At 36.0% G+C, this 19,157-nt stretch overlaps 1 protein-coding gene across 3 annotated transcripts; it reads right to left on the reverse strand.

Annotated features, from left to right (window-relative positions):
* Positions 1–160: 160 nt before the first annotated feature.
* LOC103974950 (calmodulin-binding transcription activator 3) lies at positions 161–18,635 on the reverse strand. Of its 3 annotated transcripts, none has more exons than XM_065100317.1 (13): positions 18,313–18,634; positions 16,922–17,041; positions 16,626–16,741; positions 14,911–14,999; positions 8,314–8,356; positions 6,171–6,348; positions 5,932–6,054; positions 5,521–5,849; positions 4,527–4,913; positions 3,678–4,354; positions 3,003–3,576; positions 1,539–1,862; positions 161–553 (listed from the first exon to the last, which is right to left on the reverse strand). In XM_065100317.1, the coding sequence occupies exons 1-13, from the start codon at positions 18,350–18,352 to the stop codon at positions 446–448; spliced, it is 3,108 nt and encodes a 1,035-aa protein (XP_064956389.1). In that variant the 5' UTR covers positions 18,353–18,634; the 3' UTR covers positions 161–445. The 3 variants fall into 3 exon arrangements, with proteins under 3 accessions (XP_064956389.1, XP_064956388.1, XP_064956391.1); XM_065100316.1 differs by having other exon boundaries at positions 5,932–6,057; XM_065100319.1 differs by lacking the exon at positions 16,922–17,041 and having other exon boundaries at positions 5,932–6,057; positions 18,313–18,635.
* Between the last annotated feature and the right edge of the window lie 522 nt (positions 18,636–19,157).

Raw genomic sequence — 19,157 nt, forward strand, 5'->3', positions numbered from 1 at the left:
ACAATTTCAATTAGCAACACGACACAATAAGAACAGAAAGCTAAAACATGTGTTAGCATGTCCACTTATTTATAATAGCTTACTTAACATACATCGAACTAAATCCAGCATGGACAATTCTTCTTCACTCACAAATGCCAGTTCAATATAAACAAGAGTGTAAAAGAACCAACAATAATGCAGACAAAGCAAATCATAATCCAGTATGCAGCTCTTAGTTTGCTCCATGGTACAAATGACACTTTCTATACAACTCTCAGCTCTGTCCATGATACAAACTACACTCAAGTTCATCATAAATCAGTTACACACATGTAGTACAAATGCCAATACTTCAAATGTATCTAATTTCTCATGATTAGTAAAGGATGATTTACAGTAGCAGTTAATGGACTCGAGGTGCTAATATGAAAATGTTAAGCTGAGTTTATTCAGATGACCCTTCTCAAACAGTTGGCATTACTGTGTCTCCTTCCAATAATTCTTCCAGCTCAACCATGAGATCAGCATCTGCAGCATCCTCTGATACATCCATAATGCTTTCTTGCAAAGCCTGTAAAAATGAAAATAACTTTAACTACAGTCCACAAGCTTGCAAAGGCCGGAGTGCACCAAACAAAAGCTAATTGCTGCCAGATAAATAACCATGGTGTTGTATAAAAAATATCTACCTACAGTTATTGTACATGCATTTGACGATTAGGCTTAGCTGCTAGCTGCATTTTAGAATAGCAATGCTCAACCAACAAAGCCTTGGTTTTAGCCTGAAAGAAGCAGGGGGTTAATGACTAAATCCAGAGCTCATTCGAGTCTTGAACCAAGAATGACAGATCTGAGCCAGTAGTTCTGCTCGTTCGGACATGCCCAGATAAAGACTAAGTCCTACAGCATTTGTAGAGAGATTAAGTCTAACATATCCTATTTGACTAGTGTAATTGCACTGAACCACAATTGGCAATTACACACAAAATCCAAGTTTTTCAATAGGAACACAGTTAACAATGAGAAGCATTGGCATCCCAAAATGTTAGCAGAATTTTGGGAATTATCAACAAAGTAGTAATATAACTTTCCTGTTGGGTGACCTCCAAAACAACATGCATTAACCAAGTAATGCATGCAGGATCATATAAGTTTAAACGTTCAGAAAACACAAGTTGATGGTCACTGCTTTCAAAGAAGCAAAGAGGTGAAAGACTGTTTCTTAAAGGCAAGGAATGTGGAGAAGATAATGCCACATTGATTTAAGGCAATTATATATCTGCATCATTAATTCATATAACACAAGTTAAAGAGAGTCATGAAGTCCACTACGGGAAAATTTTTCCCTATCTATTACTAAATAAAAACATAAATAAATAGAAGATAGAAAAACTTCAACATATAAGAGAGCCATAATAAGCCTAAGACACAAAAAGATGAGACCTTTCAATTTAAAATCCTACATACTCCTAACTCCTAAGACCTACTAGATTGGCAACTTTGTGTTACTTGGCATGTTGTAAAATTGAACAGACCAGAGCATATAAAAGAGATACCTTAGACTCCTGGAATTCTGTAACAACAGTTAGAAGCCTTCGGTATTGTTCTCTAGCTTCTGGATATTGAACCATAGACTTCACCCTCGCAAGTGCCTTCTGCATCCTAGCCTCTGTCTGTTTTCTGCCTTCTTGCAGGAAATCATAATCATCCTCCTTAGCAAGATGACATTGCATGGAAGTGCCCTCCAAAAGGCCTTCAGACCGAAATCCACGTAACCCACTTCCTTTACGTCTCCAGCGCAGTATAACTTTTTCCACAATTCCTACTGACCACACAAATTTTTTATAACGCTTCCTGACTTGATGACCTCGTACATGAGCCTAGTCATCAAATACAAACTTCAGAAAAGAAAAGGTTTACGTAGAAATCTAATATATAAAAACATGGTACATGTAACAAAACTTTAGAGAAGCTACAGTACACGGCAGAGTGCTCAACTTCCAAATTATCAGGTATTCTCTAAATTATTAAACTCATCAAATAAAGTTTCAACATTTTTAAACAAGTGAAAAACAAATTTCAATTTAAACAGAATAATTACTATAAAATGGACACTGGTTACTTGAAAAGGCAAGTTTATCTAACAAGTTTAGATTTTCCTTAGAGGATGTTTTGAACTAAAGAAAAACTTCATCAAACAACTCTCCTTGAATAAGTACAAACCAAGTCAAACTCCTGCCCAGACACTAAGACTCATCTTCCAATCACCTAGTTTAGGTTCATATATTGATGCATAACATGCACCTAGCCCTCAGCTGTTTTTGAGCTACCAAGACAGTTTTTGTGTCTGGGACCTACGCAATCATACAAAGTTGAGATCCTAAACAATAATAATAGGCCCATCAGGAAACATTTTGAAAGTACTGATGTATACTATCGAGCATGCGTTCTAAGTACATGCGTGGAGCATTGTTTATATCTGCAATTTTCATGGCTATATAGAAGATAGAGAACAAAAATAACCAGGAGAACTAGACAAGTTAACAAAAAAATGAAAGCTGGGTTGTCACAAAATCAAGGTTTTTATGAAAATGCAGTGAGCACCCACACAGGTACAGTGAGAAGAATTGCTTTTCTGTAATGCAACACAAGGCTATATTTTGTTGACTAGAACAGTGCTGATGCACCAATGTTTGAACAGGCTGATGTAATATGACCTCATGACAAGTTGAAACCTGAAAAATAACCTTACATGTGCAAAGGAATACGAATATATACATGCATATATGTCCTATGGAAAGGCAAACACTATGTATATCAAACATATCAGACATGCATACATGTACAGAACATTAACCTAGTAGCTTTAGCAGAAGAATGCCAATTGCATAAAATGTGTGCATGACAGCAAAAAAAGTGATACGAAATTACAAAATCATAGAAAAGCAAAGAACATCAATTACAAAATAGTGAAACTCAATATGCAGATGCACAAGCAAAGTGATCAGTTAATGTCAAACCTGGATCTTGACTATCCGTTGCTTAATAATTAAGAAGTCTTTCCTCCCTTTCCATCCTCTAAATTTGTTTTGTATACGAATGGCAGCAGCATGCATAGGCATATCAGACTGTCCTGTTTTTTGTGACTTGATAGAAAGAAGTGAAAGCGCTCGCTCATCTGACATAGCGGACTTGTCACCTCCAGACTCAATTTTCTTTCTATGAAATGATTGCACCCTAAAGACTTGGTAAATGCGAGCTGCAGCTTGAGAAGCATTACGAACAGCACTCAATGAATCCTTCAGCGAAAGTCCAGCCTGCATGTCTCCATCAGCAACTGCAAGAGCTCTCTGTTCTGCATCATCAATGCCTGTCAAGCTGGCAACGTCTGCTATATCACTGCCCTTTGGGTCTAAAGTGAGGGAAGAAAGATGGCTAGTCAAAGATGATTCTGCCAGGAAACCAGCGATGCCTTTGTGACCATTTGCAGATGCCAAATCTGCAGGTGTTCTTCCTGAAGGAAACTCGGGGGTTGGATCTGTCAATAAACCAGGTGCTGCACCCATTGTAATGAGAGCACCAACTGTCCGCTCCCTGAAATGACAAAGAAAACAACAGTAAATATGGCTTACGATAGACAGGTACCAATAACTAATCAACAAAATTCTTGATGACAAAACATCTGAGGTACTCACCTGCCACAAAAAGCTGCCCAGTGTAATGCAGTCCACCCATGTGCATCTCTGAAGTTAATATTGACACCTGCAGTCACTGTTGGTTCTATAGCCCAATCATAACCAAGAGCAGCTGCTAGATGCAGCACGCCCTGCCCCTCTTCATCCCAGATATTGGGACCTTTATCATCTTTGGCAGATTTGTGTAGAAGCCAAATATGCAGCTTCTCTTGTAATAACATTTCAAGCAACTCTGCATTGTCAGCAGAATACTCATTTTCTTGACTTATTTTAGGCAGAGTATCATCAGCAGCTTCCATTTTAATTAAACTGATTTTACCTCCCAAATGAGCTTTCTTCCTATAATCTAAATTTTGGGAGTCAAGTGGCCCCAGAGACAGTAACTTATCAAGACGCATATGAAGAAGCATTTCATATGTGTTATTACTGCAGGAATCTATATTCTCTATACAGTGTGGATCACTTACACGGAATTCAAACTCCCTCACCTCACTACAAGCCAACCTGTTGGAACAGGTCACATAAAAAGGAACCCTTCCAGATTTATGTGGAGGAGCATGGCAACTAAGAATACCATCTCCTACAACCTCTGCTGGAACTTCAACTTCCCCAAACATGCATGACCATTTACAATTTTCCACATCTTGAGTCTTCAAGAATGTCCCAATAATTAAAACCTGTATTATACATCAGAAAGAATGATCAGGAAATGAAAACATATAGTATGCCAATATCAAACCATAATTGCAACTTTTAGGGTATAATAAAGGATATGTTAATGTTTCAAGTCCTAACTTCATCATTGAGGAAAGCATTAGATAGAAACATCCATTTCAGAGTGCCAGATACCTTAGTCTCCAAGCCAGCATAGACCCAGTTTGGAGAGAAATCAATTATACTGAAAAGCTGATCCTGTGAAAGTGAGAGGCTCATTATATATGCATCCAAAGGCTCATGATTTGAAATGCTAGAATCTTCAACAATGCCATCACTTCCAACAGCACTCCAGTATGCTCCAGAACTGGATTTTGTATGTGACTCATCAACCTCTCCAAGCTCTTTGCTCATCCACCTTGAGAAGCTATCATACTTCTTTAGGCCTTCAGTTTGTACTCTGGAGAGGTCCAATGTTGGTTGTTTTACCAGGGAAGTGTATTTATCACTTCCATCAATGGAAGTCTCATTTTCCATGTTAATAGTTGATATAATAGCTGAATCAGTGTCAGCACTAGAAAGCTGGAACATAAAATATTACGAATGATTTAGTCATACTAATAAAGGCCAAAGCCTATAATAAAGATGAACTCAAAGCCTAAGCAGAGACAATTTTCAAGCCAATAAATATCCATGAAGCAAGAACCATGTGGGAGCTTGTGCATTAATATCACATTATCCAGCTGTCAGTGATCATCAGCTCAATCTAGTCTGTCATAAATAATAGCACTTGCAAGTTCTTAATAAGGCTATTTCTGGGTTCAGGTTAATGACAGGACAGAAGTTATTATTTAAATTATAATATATGAAAAGAAATTATACTATCTTCCATGCAGTACGAAGATCCACCATGCAATATTTCAAATACCAGTGGGACCTGTACATTATTAACCAATATTTACCAGTCCAAAAAAGAACCACTATCAGACCATAGGGCTCAGTTTTGTTGTTGTCTTTTTCTTTTACCCGTTGATACAAGTGGATATACTGCCTAGTATACAAGTACACTGTCAATCTGACATGCTGAAAGTGGTAACAGAACAAAATTTTAAACATTACAATTTTGTATAGTATTCAAAATCAATTAGAACAATCTGGAAATGTATGTTAATACAAATAGCAATAGTACCTGCCACTCAAATTTGTCTGATATAATGGAGTCATCTTGCCTGGTACCAGGATTCTCTGCATATAGGTCTGCATGTACAGAAGTTTGTTTACTACTAATTTCCTCTGTCGTAGCCTCTGTAATACCAGCTGATGACTGGAAAGATGGCATCTGACATGATGTTGCACAATGTTCTAGGACTTCTTCCCATGATGCCAGATCTAACTGTGTTTTAGACCCAATAAATGTCAACCCTAGACCTGTTTCATTAAATACCCTACCTATGTCCTCTTGAGTAACTGAATAAAAATCTGATTTAGGTTCAGCATCATGTATTTCCTGAAAACCACCTGAAAGATATTGAACAAATTGTTTTTCTCAGTAGCATCCTACTAATTCATCTAAAAGATACTACGAAAGAGTTTCACTCACATTGACTATCTATGGAAGGATCTGGAACATATGAGTCCACAAAAGGAACACCCGTCATTTGTCCATCATCATACTGCTGCATCTTAACGAAAGGGTGGTATCTGGAACTTGTTGGATAATTATCTGCTGCATCGAATTTCGCTTTAGATACACTGAAAGAAAAAGTGCATGATTGAAATACGAATCAGTGGATTTACACTTGTAATGCATAACAGCTTATGATTTTGTGTTAGTCATACCTGATTCGGCATCTTCATATTCTGAAGTGTGTAGACTAATAGGGCTTTCAACATCTGTTGCTTGTGAAGGCAGCTGGCTATGATTTGCGATGGAATTAGAATAGATAGGACTATCCACCTGGTTATCCTGGGGAACATCTTCAACTTCTCTACTGCGGCTGAAACTCGGTTTATGACCCTGGAGTAAATTTCAAAAGAAGCACATGAGATGAAAATTTTATCACATGTCCAACTATCAGGACAGAAACCTCTCTAGTGATTTGTATTCTGTATATCCTAGTCATTGACATTATCAGTATGATCTTCAAGATTTATGTATGTATGAAAAAGGTAATCATTGTAAATGAAGAATAATATGGTAGTCGAATGATACACTTTTTAGAAGACAAATGGTGATGCTGACTAGATTTGACAAAAATTCTAAAAAAAGGGTGGCCTAGTGCAGAAGACTCCCACCAATAAGGTATCTGGAAAAGGTCACCGTGTATGTAGTCTTACCACTGCATGCAAGCAGAAAGAGTGTTTCCTAACTCTGTTAGCAAAATTACTGAGTAGCCTAACCCTAACACTAATAGTCGATCTTAATTTGACAATCATCTATAAACTAGTTTCAAATCATCAAAATTCACTCCGTTAGAAAGGACAATGGTATGAATTATTTGCATTGATAAAGCAAAACATTACCAGTATAACATGTAATACAGCCAAGGAAGCCCAATAATAAGAATAGGTGATATACCTGGTTACTTTTAGGTTCACCAACACCCTCAAAGTGAAAAAAGAGATATTTCAAGGACATAAAAAAAGAGCAAAGTATAATATGCCCATAAAAATTTGCTAAAATACATATATAATCATCCAAAATGTCTATTTGCATAGATACCCCAGTCAACCCAAATTCCAGTTGTAAATTCCAGTTATTTAAGGCCAATGCTACAAGAAATCTTCTAAGCCCCTTGGTATTTACCATGAATACCCATATAAGAATTAGATTTAGCACAGGTGTCCTTTCAAACATACTTGTGTAACCTCACAGGTTCTTGGTGTCAGTAGCAAGGCAACTGAGATTTTTCTCAGATATTGATGCACAAGGTAATTATACCGTTTGATAAAGAACATTTTCAGAATACTGATGCACAGTGGGTGTTATATCATTTGTTAAAGAACATTCTTTAGATTAACAGAAGATTCCATACCCACAAGAATACTGATGCTGATGCAAACAAATTGGCTTTACAAGAGTATGTACAAATAAACATTTTGGAAGTAACAAACATACAATCTGTCCAACCTGTAGGGACATATGTTCAAAAAAATTTACTACAGAAATTATTGAAACAACATTTAGTAATAGAAAAAATTATAAGCATGTAGTCAAACTCAAGATATGCTTACTAAATGATCTAGGAGTAAAAAATCATGATTATTTTGACAGTTACCTACCAAGAAAAGCATGCAGAAACAATTATTTGAAGGATACAGGATTTCTTAGTTTAAACTTTAAACTTTAAAGGAAAATTAAGCACACAATACTGTGTCTCCAGTCTTCCACGTCGTTTCAAGAGTCACTAAGATTTGTTTTCCCAAGTGATCATAATTAATACACAACATATATTTTCAATTTAACATAACTTTCGAAAATGATTTAGCCAGCAAATAATCATGTAAAAAATCTGACATAAATGCAAGAATGGCACAACCAATGCATAGAAAATAGCAGATATCGCACCAACATTGATTTTGTTTGGACAAGTGAATAAGTCCATGGTTGTTTTGGTGAACATATACTGAAATGCATGCAACAATAGCCGAAGAGACAGTGCATCATAACTCCATCATGGCAATAACTAAGTTGCTAATGTCAGAGGTTTGCTAGAAGAATGGCTTTAGATAATGGATAACAAACATAGAGATCATCGTATCTATCCTGACATATGAATATATGTGTATAAATATATAACATGTAAAAAAACTTGTACTTAATAAACTAACTGATTGAGACAGAAGAGAGCACAAGAATCTGAACATAAGAATGGGTTACAGGCATTACTTAATTTGCTGAACATTGAGGAACTCCTTTTTAATTACTATGCTAAAAAGAAATCCAAGCAAAACAACCCAAAGGAAAAAGGTGAGTTACAACCTTGACTTCAAGATAGTGAACAAGAACAATGTGCATGAAGTCCCTGCATGAATCAAAATGTTGTGTCAAAGAATCAATGTCAAATTTCAGATTAAGAAAACCAGCATGTCTGAAAAAACAAGGACATAAAGTTCATATATGTTACTGAAAGCATCCATAAGCATACAAGGAACACAAAATAGAGACTCATCAACAGAGGAAACTTATATAGAGTAGATGAATTGTTTGAGATTGATAAAAAAATATTTTTTTTTCCAAGAAAAATATGAACTTATAACTTTGTTTAATTATGATTGTGGTACTCTTTCATGTTGTGATGAACTTTCCCTGGACCCATGTTCTTCAATGGCAGAACTCAGCTCTTCCAGAACAAATGATAATGAAGAAAGGCCTCTCTATCAAGCAGTAGATATGAATGTAAATATCAGCAACTCATATTTCCTTGAACTAATTCAAAAAGGAACTAGAAATTATTCTTGCTCAAGCTATGCAGTAAAAGGAAACAAAGAGTCTCCACAATAATTAACATCTGGTCAGTATTAGAATATGAAAAAGATCTAGTCAATCATATTCTGGAACCTTCTCAACATAAAGAACAAGCTCAAAGTCTGGTTGCATTTTCTATTCTAAGTGAAAGTAGTGAAGGAATCACAATAATTTTTACAACTCTTAGGAATGGAAGTGGACCAAACCAATGAGCAAAACTAGAATCATGGAAAAACCTGCACACACTATTTGGGTCAATTGCTGACATGAACAAACAATAAGATTTTTCCATCACAAAAAATTGTGGGTAATAGTAGCTTAATTAGCACCAACTAGCCTCAAAGTTCTAAGAAAATTTATTCTGCTTAAATTTGGTTTATGATATGAGCACCAACTTTAGAAAACTAAAATGTCAGGTTAACAGCCACTCAATGTTTTTTAAGATCCCATTTATACTAAAATTGCAGTCAAAGGCTAGCAACTAGAACAAACCCCAATTGCCTAGGCTATTCTTATTTAAAGTCACCACATGTACACATGTTCAACCATGATCATTGGTGTATGAATAGATGAATGTAGCATCATCTACAATAATACATTGCTTAAGTTTGAATTCAATTATGATAGAAATGAACCTTGTTTATTCTATTTTTCTACATCTAATTGTTTTATTAATCTGTAATATATCTTTCAAGTATTTTTGGACTTGAAACCACCTTTCATGAGATTGATCAAAATCATTGGTGTGATATTTGTTCAAATGTAATATATCTTTCAAGTATCTTTCATGAGATTGAACTGGGCAACCACCTGTCGTCATATGCTATCAGACATCTCAGTAGCCATGGCTTTCAAATTGATGGGAAAAGGCATTTGTCATGATGACATGACAGTTTGATCTGGACCTCTTATCATGACTCCATGACTTGGATTTTATCATCACAGTATGATCTGGATTTGATTTTAAAAACAACATAATCCAAGGGGGATATTTATTTGATTTTCCACCAAACTTTAAGAAAGATGATTTTCCACCAAACTTTAAGAAAGAGAAGGCCAACATGTCATCAAACATAAACATGTAACAGATGATCTGTCTGGCAGCATTGTGATTGCACCACGGCTAGTACTGGAAACCTCTTCACGGACAATAGCTTGGGATCATATTTTCAGACCAAGATATGACAAACACCTTTCAGAACCAAAACTTGAACTGTGTTAAGAAAAAAAAAGCATAAAGTGTACATTAATTCAAAAGAGAACACTGCAAATAGTGTTTCTGCAATTTGTCGAGAACACAACAAATAGATTACCTGCAATTTGTGGAGGAAGGCTCATGAAATAAGGAAAGACAACAAGACTGATTTAAACAAGAAAAGTCATTCTGGCTCCTTAGAGTACTCAATGCCTCTCACATCATCATATTACAACTTTCAAATTACATAAACCATTTTGAAAATGTTGGGGGATCTGAACTGAGACACACTTATGCTTAAATGAACAAGCAATATATGGTTATATCCGCATAAAGACTCTGTAAATACTTTTAGATAAATGTACAATTAGTTAGTTGGATAGTTATAAGTACTCTAATAGTCTAATAAAAGTAAGAATTTGATAAGTCATACTCAAGTGCTCCAATAAGAGTAGGAATTTGATAACCCTGATTGTGCCCTCCCATTAACCACTTGATAAAATTTATGTCACAACTCACTAGCTTGACAGGTCTATAGCCACATGATCCAAGATATGATAGTACATCTATCAAACTCCTATGAACCAATTCAAGTGTAATATCCTAATTTTAATTAGGAGTGAATTGGTAATTTGATTTCATATATGAATCTAGGGTTAGGGTTAAACCCCCTCCCCTTTATATATAATCATCATCTTGTAATAGAGAGCACCACCAACGAGGAAGGAGGAGGAGAGATACTAGGGCATCACCTACAAGAAACAAAGTTAGGGATCTTATCTCTTTCTTTTCTTCTATTCTTTTTCCATTGATTTAGACAATAAGATCTAGATCTTGTTCCTCTTCTATTGGCACTTCATATCATCCATGATGATCTACTAGGTCTTGATTATTTATACTAAGTTAAAAGGATATTGAACAGATCATCTTCATATAACCTGAAACCCGAAACCCATGATTGAGTAGGAAGTTATATATTGAAGCTGGATGTTTCTGTTAATTTCAAGGATTTTAATTTTGAATAATACCGTCCGTACCGGGTGATACCATACCGGTTTGTCAGAAGATCAATAGGCAGTAGCATCGATTGGGGCTGTTTCCACTCCGTTATCACCCTAAATCAACCGTCAACACCCGCTACTGAATGGTATTAGCAAAGGGAGTAGAAAGAAGAGGCCGAAGAAAAGAGAAAACCTGAAGATCCGACACCGCTCTCCCTCAACGATCCCGATCCATCGCCACCCTCCCTCGCTGGACGCTGCATATGATGTCACCTCCTCATCTGAGCCGACAAGGCCTCGACGACTTCTCCTCATCCGCGTGGGGAGAGAAGAAGCCTCGGCGACGTTGCGGGGAGAAGCAGTTTCTTCTCCCCATGCAGGCAGAAGGAACAAGGCTTTTTTTTTTTTTTGCTTTTTTGAGCGAGGAGAAGGAACCCTCGATTTCTTTTTCCTTTTTTTTTTGTTCTGGGAAACCGAGTGACATTACCTTTCTCCTTTTTTTCTCCCCACGCGGGTAGAAACCGAGCAACGTCGCTTTTTTTTCGCACAGGGAGAAGGAAACATCCTCCTCACGCGGGTAGAGCACGGGGAGTATCAAGACGACATAGTTTATATATATATCCCGAAACATACCGCTCGGTATATTTATACCGTAACATACTGAGTTGAGTTCGAAACTTCGATACGGTACGAAATTACGAACCTTGGTTAATTTTACCTTTTAAATCATCTATCAGATTGGTCTAGATCTAAAAAGAAGAAAAATCTATTTGTAAATATAGTTAACATAATTTTTCTGGAAGATAGCCTTGCCTATGGCCTTTAACCAAACTGATACAATCCCAATCACAAGCATCAACCAACCTATAAACCAATTAGCCATCACTTAAGATTTGACAAAGATGGGTCAACTTGCAAACTTTGTAGAACTAACCCAATTTGTCATTTGTGTGTCATAATAGCATGTGACATGTAACTCATCATTTAGAGTTTGATCACAATAAGTTGTTACAAATCTGCACGAAACCAACACTCAACCAGTCAATTGGGTTAGGATGAGATATAGAGAAAAGAGAGAAGCTAGGGGAAAGTAAAGGCTACTAATAAAAAGGAAAGGAGATAAGAGAAAAAGGAAAAACAAAAGGAAAATCAAAGCTGTAATAAAAAGAATAGTAGTAAGAGAAAGCTCGTAAGTATATTTCTATACATATACAACAATAATACGTGGAAAATGGTGGCAGTAGACTTTAATGCTAAAATATAGAAAACTAATTTCTCATAACTTAAATCAAAAAAATTGATGAATTTAATCAATTTCTATTTAAGTGAGTTGGATCTGCACAGCAAGAGGATTAACCAAGATCAAATTAGATTAAACTCATTTATAATCAAGTGATCTATATGCATCGATGCTGGTACACAAGTTAGCTATGGGTGTCCAAGCAATAGTCTCAATTCACACACTCCATTAAGGGGATATTAATAATTTGTCATGTAGGCAGATTAACCAAGACACATAGTTCAAACTTCAAAGGAAGAAAAAGTAAATGGATTCCACATGGCTATATGGCCCCTCAAGGCACCAACATCAATGTATATAAATCATTTGATCACAGATGAATCTAATTGAATTTAGTCTTGTTAAGCCCCATAGCTCTTCAGATCCAACCCACTCAAAGAAAATTTGATTAAATCAATCAATTTTCTCATTGATTTAAGTTATGAGAAGTTTTTTTTTTTTTAAGCATTAAAGCTGCATTAAAGAAAGTTTTTGCACTGCTACCTTTTTCTACAAATTATTGATGCATACATATACACAAACTTTCTCATACTGCTCTTTTTTTTAATCACAACTTGTACTTTCCTTTTTCTCCTATTCTTTTTTTTTTTACAGTATTCACTTTCCCCTACATTCTCCTTTTTCTTTTTCTATATCCCATTCAACCCAATTGATCAATTGAGTGCAAGCCAAACTTATTGCAACTTATTATGATCAAACTCTAAACGATAAACTACAGGCCACAAGATATTGCGGCAGATGATAAGTTGAGTAAGTTCTACAAGGACTGTAAGTTGACCCATTAGTATCGAATCTAAAGTTATAGATGACTGATTTATAGATCAATTGATGCTAGTGGCCAGAATTGTATCGGTTCGACTAAAGGCCATGGACAAGACTATCTTCCAACATGATACAGTGCTGTAGCAAGTTATCACCGATCTTTCTTATTTTTAGTTTTACTAGTAGTGCAGAAAAATTATTCTAACTACATCACCATTGGATTTTTCCCTCTTTATAGACCCAAACTAATCTGATACATAATTTAAAAAGGTAAAATTGAAAAAAAAATTCAACTTCAAAATATGACTTCCTCCTCATGATCACGGATCATATGAAGATGATCTGTTCAATATCCTTTACCTTAATATTAATAATCAAAACATAATAGATCACTATGCATGATATGAAGTGTCAATAGAAAAGGAACAAGATCTTATCATCAAAATCAATGAAAAAAGAAAAAAAAAAGAAAAAAAAGAGATAAGATCCCTACCTTTGTTTTTTAAGTGATGTCTTGGCATCTCCCCTCCTTCCTCGATAGTTGTGCTTTCTACCATGAGAGAAGAGGATGACAGCTATAAATAAAAAAGGATGGGGTTTAACCCTACCCCTAAATTCACTCATGATATCAAATTATCAATTTGCCCCTAATTAAAATTAGGGTACTGCAGTTCCACCTCCCTTCAAAAAAATTGGCCCTCCAAATTTCACTAAAAATGTTGCTATTGCATTACTCTAACCTCATATTTTTATTTCTTTTTCTCAACAAAAAAATCTAGAACCTTAGCAGAGGTAATGGATTCCATAATCATTCAGCTCCTCAAAATCGTTGCTCTAATACCATCTCTTTCACACCACAATTTGACTTTAGATCCGAGTTAGGTCAAATCAGGGTGTGTCATCAAGTCTCCTCCACTTACGATGTGGAAGTAAACTTGGGTGTTATAATCTTTTCAACCTAAGACTTGGCATCCTCATCGACACTCAAACATAGCCTAAAATCAAACTCGAATATAGTACAAATGGCGTGCCCCGTGCCAACTATAATAATGCTTGTCATAACTCGACCTGATGGAATAAGCAACCCACTAACTTGATAGATTTATAAATACAAGAACAAAAATGATTAAATCTAAGTTAATAGTAGTTCACTCATTAATATGAATAAATTCAAGCCTTCTCTCACTTTCGATGTGGAACTAAAGTGCTATAATTTATCGTTTTCTTCCAGAGAAGCATTTGACAAGATCAATTAGTAGAGATTTCTAGACACAGTAAATGCTTGTACCTAGAAATTTTAAACTTGTCTTTGAAACTTATGTTTTGGGCAGTAGTTTCCATGTAAATCAAGTGGAATATAATTCTCATAAGCTGATCGATTTTTGCCATATCCTTGCTCTATCAGCAGGTTGAAGCCCTCTTGGTGAATAAATCTCAAGTTCAAAAATCAACTTCTCAGACACTTATTGTAGTTTGCACAGTGTTCATAAACACACTATGTGCTGTAGAGATACAATTTCATACATGAAAGAAAATAATTTCAGATCTCTGCTTAGAGATCTGATCAATTAATACATCAGAACAAGTCATCCAAATTAAATTTAAAAAATCAATCAACTGAAAGCACCTTGATAAGATTAGCATTCAGAACAACGTGCTGCAATGAATTAAACTTAACAGGAAAGATTAAATAGCAAGATATTTTAACAAGCTTAATATCTTATATGGGCATGCTTCATAACATATCACACAAATAAGAATCCATAGAAAAACTAAATCACCATACAAGAAAAAAATTTAACACATACATTGCCAAAGGGAAAACATAGTAAAAATTATATTCTGCAACTCACTCTTCCAGCATCCAATAACTCCGTCTTTGGAAATTTACGTTCTCTTCACCATGGGCATAATAGCAATGAAGCACCTCAACACTTCCAGCCTGAAAATCGGTCCATTTATGAAGATATGGATTCAAAAAAATATCTCATTCTTAAAATAACAAATATGACACATTCTACTGAACAAAAAAATTTGAAACCAGATAAGCGTACCATCTCATGAAGTAGTTAGCCACAAATACCACTGTCAAGCACCATTAAAGCACCAAAATTAAATTATGGGCACTAGAACTCGGCTGAGGTTCAGGTTTTATGACATCATAATTAAATAATTACAATATTTCTCATACCCAGATGAGGTGTTCATGTAACAATGATGTTGTATTGGACCTTAGTAAATCATGTGTCACATATCTTTTTTATTCTGATCATCAAAACTATTTAGTGTAGTTTTCTTATTTCAGTAATACTAGATGTGTTCTTACCTTTGTTCATTTTTGAATCAATCCAATCTATTCTGATCCTAAGTCAAAAAAATGTCAATCCTGGTTGCACTATTTCATACCTTCCCAAGAATGTACGTCTACAGAACATAAAAACATATATTAAAGAACTATAAATATAAAGATACACAGGAAGCATATAATGCAGGTCATGATTATAAATTTTCCTGGATGAAGTGATTGTTTGTGCACAAGTAACACACATGAAATTAAGATTTAATTGGAAGTTTAGACAAGCCACAAGATATACAACAGTGCAATTCTTCTCCAACCAAAATGACTGGACATTAATTTGCCATTCTGCCAAATGCAAGAGAACTATGACAAAAGCCTGAGCCTATACTCCTTGTCCTCCCTCCTGAGTAGATGTTAATTAAGTAAGCATTTAGATACCAATGTACTGGAGTTTTTGTCTGATAACAGATACTCAAGAAATTGGAGACAATTTATTACTAAAGAACATTTCTTTCTCAAAGAATTTTTCAAATTTGATTCCTCTGATTCTCCGTTCTATAATTATTAAGAATGATTGCAAAGTCAATTACATATTTTTGTATATTCATTTTTTGTAATTTATGCACAACAACAAAACATAATGTTACAATTATTTGGTACCAGCTACATGATTTTTTCATAGTTAAAACAAGAACAAAGAAATCTCTTTTATATTATTTCTAGAAAAAATTTTGTATGTCACTCTCCAGCTCTTGTTACACCACTAATAAATATTGTCTCATCTCAGCTTCTATTTCAAATGATTTTTCTTCATTCATCCAATATCAGGGCTGCTTCTAATAGTTTGTAAATGAAATTTTTTCTTATTCGATCTTTTACATTACCAACAAATGCATCGCGATACTCTCATCTCAACTACACTAACCTTTTTGCAAGATATTTATAAATTGCCTGATGCTCCAGTCCAGAAAACATGAACAACCTTTTAAATGTCTTACAAGTTTTCCTTTAGATATAAGAATCTTACAATGCTCACACGAGACTCACAATGCCTCTATGTGGTTTAATTGTTAACACATTCAGAGAAGAAAGCAATTATAATCAAGGCAACATAACTGCTGTGGCCTGTTTGTATAACAGCATGCACATCATAATAGATACATCTGAATGTCAGAACAGAACAGCACAGTGAAAGGCCTAACCAACAAATATACAATTATCAACTCTTTGGGTAGAACATGCCGAAGGCATCAAATTAATATCACTTACTTTTAGTCTCTCATGAGCTTCTTTCACAGTCTTCCCATCTTTTTTCTTTCTCCAGTTATGACCATCCTTCCTGAAGTATCTCAATACTTTGCGATCAAATAGAAAAAGAGAGCCACCTGGAAAAAGAATAAAAATTTGTTGCACATCTGAGAACGAATATCATGAAAAAGTACACAAGGAATTTGTATACAACTGAATGATTAGATGAACGAAAATACTTCCACAATAATTGATGAAAGTGGTTGAGCTAGATAAACAAAATCAACATGAATGGAACTTGTGGTAGAAGGTCATACTAGGTGGTTTATTTGGTGGCTCTGGCGCAATATGAAATTTCCTATAGTTCCGAAGTATTTCACAAATTTCAGCAGGGCGTAACCAGCGATGTTGTGCTTCCAGAAGGATCTGTTCGATATCTGAACATGAATAGGGAATCACCAGATCATCGAAGAGATATATGATAATGTTATCAGCCATGTAAAAGTGGCTAAAACAATTATGCAGTCACCAAGTTTTATTCAGCTAATGACCTTAAACCTATGCTTGAAACTTGGTACTGATTAAAAGAACAAAGTAATTTCTAAACTTTAGAATGCACTATTGAGATGCATGGGGTGAATGGTTAGTTGTACACAAAAATGAAACAGGCCAAATAGGTTGCTCGACTGCAGAAAAGAAGTGATCAAAAAAACAGATAGAACATATTTTTAGCATCTTATGTAAAAAAGTTATGTTATATATTTACACGACTCAACATATTTACATTGCAGTCCCTGGGGAGAAGATCCTCCCGGATAAGTACCTCCGCAAAAAAATAAAAAGAAAAAAGATCTTTCCATAACTATACATAAGAAAAATACCCTCTGAATTGCTGAAAAGTTATTCTATTTAACTTTTTCCTGGCATCAGAAATTAAAAACATGTAATTCAAGCAACCGAGGTTCCTCTGCGTGATCCACGTCCACAATGGCTAGAAACTATCAATCATTGACGATCGATGACCATCAAATGTGCAATGTAATCAACTTGTTTAGTGAACTACAGGCCATGGAGAAATGCAGCTTGAAGCACCATAACCAATTGAATCAGACTCTCTCAGACGTTCACCAAGATAAAGCCTGTCCTTTTAACAAAACCAGATGATCATTACATGCCTGTACAATTGTTGGATTATCAGTTTAAAGTGAAATCACAACATTCCTTTAGATGCCGCCCTATATACTCAACATTTCTGTCAAATCTGCTGTTACTCCCTATCATACAAGGTTTCCTGATCTTCCTGCTACCACTTCAGCCATACGTCAGCCAATTTCCCGTTTATAACGAGCGATGTTAAACCAACGTTGACATTTTAAGTAAATGTTTCCCCACATCCCATCCATCATCCACAGTTTATATGACCGGGCTCACAGAATTTGTCCACAAAAACAGCGAATATTACCACCATGTGGGCCAAGGTCTATTATTAGCCGCTTCACAATTAGCTTACACATATGAAAGAGCCAGGACAGACAATTAGAACCCTGAAAGATTACCAGAGAACACATACAAAGCAAAAACACAGGATTTTCGATATGTAACACTAGGAAAAACAAACATCGGGGTAAGATATGTCAAAAAGACGCTTACCAACATCATGAACCGAGGAAATAAAAAAAAGGGAAATGATAAGGAACCGTATTATTACCGAGTTGAGGCGTCAATGAAAACAGCCTGGCCTCCGCCATCGATTACCCACAAAAATTCAGAGATCCGAAGCTTGATCTGGAAACCCTAGCGCTCCTATAGCGCTTCTAACATCGGAATCAGAAGCGCTGGAGCCGATGAGTGCAGTAGAGGTACCGCTGGATCGGTTAATCGCAAGGATCAAAGAACGGGAACGAATCGACGATTACACTGTCAGGATCTGGAGGGATCCACAAGAGAAGGATCGGGCATTCTGCTTCGCAGGAGGAAGAGATAGAGATTAGATAGGGGGAAAGAGAGACCGATAGGAAGACCGAGAAAAGCCGCCGAGTTGGAACAAATGGGGAGCGTCGATGGCGCCCATTTGACGGAAAGGCCCCTCGGTGCCCGACGATGTTACTGCCACGTCGCCACGGGGCTTTGCCGTCCGTTTACGGCGTCTCGAAAGTAAAACCGTCACCGCATGCGATACGTAAGTGAGGAACATGGACGGTGGATCATGCGATCGCATACCAATAACTATGCGGAAACAAATACTCTGTGGTGGCCGTTACGCGACGAGTCGTTTTCGGTCACGTGAATCGTCAAAGTCGCGGCGAGTGGAGTCCAGCTTGAAGACGTACTAAAACGAGAGAGATTTCTTTGGAGCTGCTTGTGGACACCGTCGGTGAATCTATCTTGCGAAGATCCCTAATCTTCTCCTCAAAGCATCTCCATCTTCCGATAATTAAACAAATTAAAAGAATATTCGCCGAATCCAATATACGACTGATACATCAGCATCTTGTTAAGTATCGGCGCTTCGTATTATTTTGACCCGGTCAACCTATTTTAATTGCAATGTCT

This window comes from Musa acuminata, chromosome BXJ2-3 (genome assembly GCF_036884655.1).
Source record: "Musa acuminata AAA Group cultivar baxijiao chromosome BXJ2-3, Cavendish_Baxijiao_AAA, whole genome shotgun sequence".
NCBI classification, from domain to species: Eukaryota; Viridiplantae; Streptophyta; class Magnoliopsida; order Zingiberales; family Musaceae; genus Musa; species Musa acuminata.